This window comes from Lissotriton vulgaris, chromosome 1_1 (assembly GCF_964263255.1).
Source record: "Lissotriton vulgaris chromosome 1_1, aLisVul1.2, whole genome shotgun sequence".
NCBI lineage: Eukaryota > Metazoa > Chordata > Amphibia > Caudata > Salamandridae > Lissotriton > Lissotriton vulgaris.
Window position 1 is genome coordinate 356,699,349 of NC_141685.1, and position 9,416 is coordinate 356,708,764.

General features: G+C 48.7%; 1 protein-coding gene across 1 annotated transcript; it reads right to left on the minus strand.

Moving 5' to 3' along the window:
* Positions 1–4,129: 4,129 nt before the first annotated feature.
* LOC147747178 (uncharacterized) lies at positions 4,130–8,182 on the minus strand. The gene is made up of 2 exons (XM_086925078.1): positions 8,134–8,182; positions 4,130–4,908 (listed from the first exon to the last, which is right to left on the minus strand). Exons 1-2 carry the CDS (start codon positions 8,180–8,182, stop codon positions 4,130–4,132), a joined length of 828 nt encoding a protein of 275 aa, XP_086781204.1.
* Between the last annotated feature and the right edge of the window lie 1,234 nt (positions 8,183–9,416).

Sequence of the window (9,416 nt, forward strand, 5' to 3'; positions counted from 1 at the left end):
ACTGCAGGGCGCCAGCAGTCCATAGACCATTCCCTGACCTCGAGATCATGGTGGAATGTGACAGCATCCGACGGTACCGCTTCACCAGGAGCCTCATTGATGAGTTGGCGCCACATCTGCTACCTGGCCAAACATACCCGACAGCACTGACACCAAAGGTAAAGGTGATGGTAGCCCTGCACTTCTTTGCCACAGGTATCTTTCAACACACTGTGGCTAGTGTTGGTGGTATGTCACAAACTATGTTCAGCCGTGTGCTACAAGATGTCTTGGAGGGGATTTTGAATCACCTAGACTCCTACATCAAGTTTCCAAGACCTAGGTGAACTTGCAGAGATTAAGGATGCCTTTTATGGACTGGGGAGGATGCCAAACGTGGTTAGCTCAATCGATGGCACACATGTGGCCCTTATACCACCAAGGGCACAGGAACAGACATACCGCATCCGGAAACATTACCACTCAATCAATGCTCTGGTGGTATGTCTGGCGGACATGGTGATTACACATGTGTGTGTACGTTTCCCTTGTTCGGCGCATGATGCCTACATCTTAAGAAGGAGTCGCATACCGTTGATGAGATCACAAATGCCAAACCAGTATGCCTGGCTTGTTGGTGTGTACTGTTTACCTGTTTACCATTGTGTGTGTTTTGCAATGTTGTCTCACACCCCCTTACAATACTCAACTAATCTGGATACCCCATCATGCCGTGGTTGCTGACACCCCTGAGGAACCCTGTGACAGCATCCGAGATGCGCTACAATCAGGCACATGGCAGAACCAGGCGAGGTATTGAACGTACCTTTGGTCTCTTTAAAAGCCGCTTCTGTTGCCTGGACAAGACCGGAGGGGCCCTCCTATATGAGCCTGCAAAGGTGTGCAAGATCATCATCGTCTGCTTCATGCTCCACAACATAGCAGTACGGAAGAAGGTGCATCTCATCCAGTACGACGACGACCAACATCCACCAGCTGTGAAGGATCCTGGCCTGGGCCACGAGGCCAGTGATGATGATGAGGGTGACGTCCGCACACAGCTCATCAATAACTTCTTCAGCTGAATGTGAGTTCACAGGGTTGTCATGCCAATGTACTGAGTTAGCCTGTGATGTGTTTGTGCAGCTCAGTTGCTGTTTGAGTTTGTCCATGTGGTACTTGACTGGATGCGTGCAGTGATGTGTCCTGTCAGATGGTCTGTAGTCCACAATGGTATTGACATGCTAATTTGTTACTGTGTAGATTTCTTGTAACATGTTTATTGCATTTCCATCCTATTCTGGTGTGCTTCTGACTGTGTCTCATTTCTGTCCTTCCCAAGGTACTTTGCCAGTTGCTTGGGCAAGTCTGACACCGACAACCAGAATACACTAGGCATGGGCGGATTTTGCGGATTGGCAATCCGCGAATTTGCGGATTTGCGAATTTGCGGATTGCGAAAATCCGCGAATTCTCGCGGATTTTTTTTTTGTGTTCGCACGGGTTTCTGCAAGTTTGCGAGGGTTTTGTACAATTTCGCAAATTGCGAAATTGTACAAAACCCTCGCGAACTTGCAGAAACCCGTGCGAACACAATGTGCCCAGCCTACTCATGTAACAGACATGCCGGCTGTGTGTGCGCCCAATGTTTGTTTATGATCCTTTTATATTGGTGGCTTAAATTGGAGAATGTGGATACAACAACTATCCTTGATTGTTCTGATTTATAGTGTTTGTTTGTCAATAAAGAACTCTAGTTGACAACGCCCCTCTCCCGATTTTTTTTTTTAAATCTCCCACCACTTTGCTCTTCTGAAATGTTGGCATGTATGATGTAACTATTTTACAATGGGGCCAGCAAGCTGCCAGCGCCCTTGTAAAATAGTTACAAAGTTAGCTTGCACAGGAAGCACTTACATAAAATAAAGCAGCACCTGCTTCGTTTTATCTAGTGGTTCCTGTGCAAGCTAACTTTGTAACTATTTTACAACGGCGCTGGCAGCTTGCTGGCGCCATTGTAAAATAGTTACATGAGTGGGGGTTCAACTTTTGAAGCCGTTACGTCCGCGGATTTTTTTTGCGGATTTTGCGGGAAATCCGCAAAATTCGCGGATTGCGGATTTCCCCAAAATCCGCAAAATCCGCGGGCGTAACAGATTTCCCGCTCACTCCTAGAATACACCCCGAAAGCGCCATTTGACCACACTTGGTGACCGTGTGCCCACTGTCATGTGGATTCACCTTGATAATGTTGTGTAATAAACTTGTTTCTGATTTGTAATGAAGCTGTGCTTCACTTAGTTATGTGTGTCGTCTGTCTTCACACATCTAACTGACATTTGGGTACCTCACCTGTGGGCTTCTTAGCAGTGAGTGTGGAAACATGTGGTGTCTGTGCCTTCCACCGTATATCCGACAAACATCTTTGTAGGCAATGTGTCACATGTCCATGGTGAGTATGTGTTGTGGTGCCCTATTGGTGTGTCTCCCTCATAGGTGTCACATCAACATGAGTCACATGATGGTAATGACATTGCTGTAGTAGTCGGCATGCACTATGTACTTCTGCATTTCAACATCTCCATGACACATACCAAGTTTTAATCACAACATGTCAGGACCGGTCTTAGCCGTGCCTGCCTTACGAGTACTGAACTACAAATCCCATGATGCCTTTGAGGGGAGGAAGTACTTCAGGCAAAGTCGCGCTAAGACGGATGCACATAATTCTGACTGTTGGTTTCCAGTTCGGCTCTTAGCGAGGAGCAGAGCGTCCACCGAGGGAAGCCCTTCCTGTTTCCAGCAGTGCGTTCTCTTTCAGGGGCTGATCTGTGAGTCATCCGGTTTGATGAGTTGAAGAGACATTGCAGTAAGTTCGAGACTGTATTCTCTGAAGTGAAGTGTGGTAGTGAGATGAACCACGCGTTGCCGTATTCTGGCAGTTTACCACAGATTGATTGCCTGTGAAGCGGAGGGCGGTAGTGAGGATTACCACGCTTTACCGTGTTCCTCCTGTTTTCCCCCGTGATTGTTAGAGAAGCGGAGCACGGAGGTAGGATACTACGCGTTGCAGTGTTCTCTATTTTGTTCTTGGATTATCCTTGCTAAATCGCGCAATTGAAGCGGAGCGCGGTGGTGAGGCTACCACGCGTTGCCGTGTTTTCTTGAATGTTCGCATAAAAGACTTCTACACAGAAACGGAGCGAGGTGGTGAGGGTAACCACACGCTACCGTATTTTTCCTTGATTATCTTATTTGGAATTCGGACAGAGCGGAAGACTGTGGTCCAAAGCGCCACGCCTTACCATATCAGTGATTCGCTTATGTTTAAAACATTGTATCATTGCTCTATCATTTTGAAGTCTCTGGGAAGGAGGGGACTCGAACTTTGCAAATATCCAACCTTCAAGTATTAGGGAGGCCTCCCTTAATGAAAGTTGACATATTACTCTGCTTCTTGAAAGCATTTGCTTTATTTATGGTATGTGTGAATGTGCTGAACAAACAGGAATGGGGCTGTGTTCACAGTAAAGTGTGGTTATATTATTCATGTGAATTTACTGTACTTACAGATTTGTTACTAGAGTAGAATGGTCTTGGATGTTCTACTCTATTGAGGGTGCAATCATTTCCCAGACAGGTATTAAGGAGCATAGTAAGAACACATGAGAGTAGCCTTATACCACCTGCTTTGCTTATACCAATATTTTTATGTTGTTTCAGATTCTTTTCCCTGCTGTCCCCTTCCCTTTCCTTTCCCTCGCTTGATGGTTCAAACACCCTGTGCTTCCACTTTAGGGTGTTGGTAACATCAGGAGGTGGACCCCTATTAGCGACAACTGGATCCTACGGAGCATACCTGACCCAACATATGCAAGTATAGTGTAATAGTGAGTTTATTTACATACACGTGTGGAGATAGTGCTGTACATGAGGTTTAGAATCCAAGGTTCACAGATGAGTTTGAAGTATTGGTAGATGAAATGTCCACAGTCAAGTCCACATTCATCTTCTACATTAGTACAACATGGACCCTACATGTCATGTCAGGGAGTTGTGTCATGTGCAACAAGGTGATTGCTTTGCACACAAAGACCAATATCAAAAACAGGTTCTGGGTTCCTGGGGGATGTGTATGGACAACTGTGGCTCACTTGTCCTTCTTCGGACGACCCCTCTTCTTCTTCTGGGGGGGTTCCTCAGGTGCAGGCGTCAACGTTGCATCGGACTCTCCTCCAGATTCATCCTCCCTCCCTGTGGCATTTGCAGATGTTGTTGCAAGAGATGTTGTGGGCACACAGGGAGGTGTGGACATATTTCTGCTGTTCTGGTGGAGACAAGTCAATATGTCGCTAAGCACCCCAGTAACTTTGTCCCACTTGGCCTCCATGCATGCATGAATGCCGGCCTGCTCCTGTTGCATGTCCTTGAGGACCCCTACTACCTGGCTGAATCCTCCGGTGCAATCCTGGTACGCATCTATGATGCGTACCAGTTGGGGGTCATCAGACAGTCCAGGCCCCTCTGCAGACCGTGACCTCTGCCTAACACCACTCCCACCACCCCTAGACACACGTGCAGGTCCTGTGGTGGCAGGCACAGTTGACCCTATGCCCCCTTGGGTGTTGCTACTGGTGTCATTGTCTGTACCTTCCTGGGTGGCCGGGGTCCCTGTGCTGTTTGTACTTGGTGTCCTAGGTCTGTCCGTGTTGGCGTGGGTGTTAGGTCTGGGGCCAGATGTTCTTGGCACAGCTGCATAGGGTACAGATGTTTCCGAAGGTGGGGCTGCATGATGACTCACTCCAGAGGTGCCAGGTTGTTGTTCGTCATTCGAAGAGGAGAGAGCCAGATCCACACCAGAGACCTCATCCTCCACAGGAGCCTGGGACAGGGACTCCTCTTCACTTGCTGCTGTGTCCCCAGTGGTACCTGTGTTTGGAAGAGACACACATTGTCAGTGATGTTACTACAGGCATCAATTCTTCACATATGTATTTAGCTACTGATACATTCAGCTTGCAATAGGTAGTACTAACAATGAAGGAGGGGGGAATGGATTACTCGTCCTGTGCAACCATGGTATTTTCTTTTTTCAATTCATTACTATATACCCTCATATACGTACACAGGAATGGTGCACTGCATCTTGATTGCCCCCCCTCAGAGTACTGTCGCAGCATTTAATTAGGGTCACAATAGTTGCAAATATGATGTGCCTCCACCTGGAGGTTGACTGGCTGCTTTCCCAGTAGTGTCCAGAGGAGAAATAGGCTCTAGGATCACATGGGGCTGCAACATGTTGACCACAGTGAACAACTCTGGTGCAGTAGATCAGTCGCTAGATCCACACACGCAGCACCTTTGTTTGTAACTTCATACATCATATTGCCCACCATTTTTCCTTTGCCTTTGGGCGTTGTGAGTGATTTTGACTCACATCACTTGAGCACAGACACACACTCTCAGTTTTATGCTCTGGACACTACTGGGAAACCAGCCAGTTCACCTCCAGGTGGAGGCACAGCATATTTGCATCAATGTGGTGCCAATGATAATGATGCTACAGTACAGTGATGCAGAAAAGCATGATATCCCACACTACGCATGTGTTCGTATGTGATGTTTTCAATGGAGGTAACACAATACGTAATGACCCAAGTTGCACAGGAAGAGTGGACCATTTCCTCCTCCTTGATTTTTGTAACATTGGTTCATATACATGACATTTGCAATGGAACGCAGGATGCATGCGTGGACACTGCATTGTCTTCAGTCATCACAGACAGAGATTGACATTGTTGCACTGCCAACATGAAGCCTTTCAATGTGCTTGGTGATGTGTGTGCATACCCAGCTCATGTATAGATTTCAATGTACATGGTCATTGGTACTCAAGGGCCATCAGGTGGCTGACACAGGAGTGTAATTCCTGTTTACATTTAACTCTGCTTCCCTGTGACTGTGTGTGCCTGTGCTGACAAGATGGCTGATTGTGGGGTCCTGGTGTTTGGTGGTGGCCAAATCCCAGTGGGGCCTTGTGCTCCCCACAACAGTGCCCAGTCACAGAGTTCTTGTCAGTCCTTCATCCCACCCCTGTGAGGTGAGCATGGTTCAGTGTGAACTTGCTGGGCCATGTAGGTGGGTGGGCATTGTGAATAACTTAAGCTCCCAGCATGCTCTGGACTACACCCCCCTTCCCAGCATGCCCTCACTTCCTTCCTCCTGACTCTGTTTCCCTGTGTGGGTGTGTGCCTGTGCTGACAAGATGGCTGACACTGGAGTCCTGGGGTTTGGTGGTGGCCAATTTCCAGTGGGGCCTTGTGCTCCCCACAACAGTGCCCAGTCACAGAGTTCCTGTCAGTCCTTCACCCCCCACCCTGTGAGGTGAGCATGGTTCAGTGTGAACTTGCTGGGCCATGTGGATGGGTGGGTATTGTGAATGACTGCAACTCCCAGCATGCTCTGGACGATACCCCCTTTCCAGCATTCCCTCACTTTCCTCCTCCTGACTCTGCTTCCCTGTGAGGGTGTGCGCCTGTGCTGACAAGATGGCTGAAAGTAGAGGCCTGGTGTTTAGTGGTAGCCAATTTCCAGTGGGGCCTTGTGCTCCCCACAACAGTGCCCAGTCACAGAGTTCTTGTCAGTCCTTCACCCCCGTGAGGTGAGCATGGTTCACTGTGAACTTGCTGGGCAATGTGGGTGGGTGGGTATTGTGAATGACTGCAAATCCCTGCATGCTCTGGACTACACCTCCTTCCCAGCATGTCCTCACTTCCCCGGGGGTGTGCCTATGCTGACAAGATGGCTGATGGTGGCGTTCTGGTGTTTGTTGGTGGCCAATTCCCTGCAGGGCATTGTGCTCTCCACAACAGAGCCCAGTCCCAGAGTACTTGCCAGCCCATTTCCAGCCCCTCTGAGGGGAAGATGGTACAGTGTGGGCTTGCTGGGCCTTGTAGGTGGCTGATGTTTGTGAGTGACTGCAACTCCCAGCATGCTCTGGGCTACACCCCCTTCCCAGCATGCCTTCACTTCCTTCCTTCTGACTCTGCTCCCTGTGAGTGTGTGTGCCTGTGCTGACAAGATGGCTGACAGTGGAGTTCTGGTGTTTGATGGTGGCCAATTCCCAGCAGGGCCTTGTGCTCCCCACCACAGAGCCCAGTCCCAGAGTACTTGCCAGCCCATTTCCAGCCCCTTAGAGAGGAGCATTCTTCAGAGAGGTGTTAATGGCTATTGTGAGAGGGTGCATTATGTCTGACAACAACCCCATCATGCTTTTGTATACACTCACTTCACCAGCATACCCTATATTCCTTACTGTCAGTCAGCTTCACTGTGAGATAGTGGTTGTGGTGGCAGGGATGTCTGACAGTATTTACTCAGATTAGGGCCACTGCCTTGCCCTAATTGTTGGTAGGTTTATACATGTCATGACACACTTACACATCACTATGATGTGGCCATTATTGTGTTTGTCTGACTAGCATACACTTCTTGAGCTGATTGACTTTTGTTTACTATGCCTTTGCTATCAGTGCATGGTTTCACTGTCCCCTTAACGGTGATATGTGTTTATTGCAACACAATATTGGGTGTATTAGTTGTGTACTCACCAGGCTCTGGTATGTCAGGTAGGCCATGGATGCCCTCCGGTGGTAGGATGTCCTGCACCTTCTCCTCCCAGGACCTGAAGTTGACTGGTTTGGCAGGAGGGCTAATGCCAGTGATCTGGCTCAAGGCGTGTTCCTTCTGGAGGAGCTTTATGACCCTCCTGCACATATCATACCACCGGTTCCGGATGCCGGTCTTTGTGCGATACGCTGGTGCTTGTGCAATCACCTTGTCCACGATCCTGTCCCACATCTTGGATTTCTGTGACATGGGGGTCCTTTGTACCAATGTGCGAAACAAATGTGGCTCCACTCTGAGGATCTCATCTACCAATATTTCTAAATCAGTGTCTGTGAACTGTGGATTCTTCTTAGGGGGCATGGTGATGGGTGGTGGTGAGGAGTGATGTGGGTGGGTGGGTGCAAGTGAGGCTGGGTGGGTGTTTTTTAAAATGTTTATTTATTGACTTTGTCATTGATTGACTGGACCTTTTTTTTGTGTTTTTGCCATTGTTTTTTGTGGGCATGTAGGAGATGTTTTTCTGACCAAGTCGGATGCTCATGTTGGCTTGTGCGGTCTGCTCCGTGCCTTTCATGCCGATTGTGTTCTGTGTTGCATGCAAATCGATCGCTGTGGTCTCTCTCGCTTCTGGTACGTTTTCAGGCCGTGTCGGTCGTGCGGCCTGGGCCCCATGCGAATCGGTAGTTTTTCATGCATTTTGCATCGTACTGTGCGTGTCGGACGTTGCGGGTACGTATCGGTCAGGTTCAATCGGGGTTCGTCTTGGTCAGTGAGGCTCGTGTCCATTTCCCGTCTGGATAGCTGATTTTTGTACGGCTTCGTCGTAAGGCTTGTTTTCCGTACGGTTCGATTGTAGGTCACAGGCTTTGCATCGTATTGCGCAGGTCATACTGTGCCTGTAGGTGTCGGTCGGACTCCGTTCCGGGTACGAGTCGGTCGGGCGGATTTCCGACCGGAATCGGAATCGGCCCCTTAGCGCTAGGATAATTTTCGCCACCCAACTCTGAATATCAGCAACGCTTATCTCCACAGCGATAAAATTCAGAGAGCAAGCTGCCTAACTGTGATTATCGCTGGAAATCCAGCGAGAATTGCACAACTTTAGGAGATAGCTTGCTGATAGGGCCACACACATACTTAGCCATGATATCCACCTTCCATAGGATATCATGGCTAAGTCTGTGTCAAATCAGGCATAAGGAAAGTAGCGATAACAGAGGTTATCGCTATTTCTCCTGTCGCTTTGCTGCTTTGCGTGATGCTTGATAATAGGAGAAATGTCGCTTAGCGACATTTCTTCCGTTATCCTGGGGAGGAATGCCCACTTTGCATCTCATTAGAGATGCAAAGCTGGGAATTGAGGGAAAATGTGAAGAAGCCTGGATTCACACGTTAGCGTTTCCATGCTAATAGGGCGTTACAATTATTGCTGCTTTTCGGCCAAAAACGGCCGCAAAAGAGGCAATAATTTTTTTCCGCCCGCTTTTTGATATGCCCCTAGCTTTTTGACGATGCCCGGTGGAGCAGCTTGATAGCTAAAGAGGAGATGGGCTGTGGACTACCCATTCGGCCGTCACCTACCCAGCCGGTCTTTGGGCAGAACTTACTTTGTTTTATTCTCCCTCCTACCCCTTTACTCCTCCCCCTTTCTCCTTTACGCTCCATTTATCCCTCCTCTTTGCTCTTTAATTGCCGTCCCTTAGAGACCTAGCTGTTTGGGTGATGCCCGGTGGAGCTACCTGATAGCTAAAGAGGAGATGGGCTGTGGACCTCCCCCTTGGCCATCACCTACCCAGCCAGACTTTGGA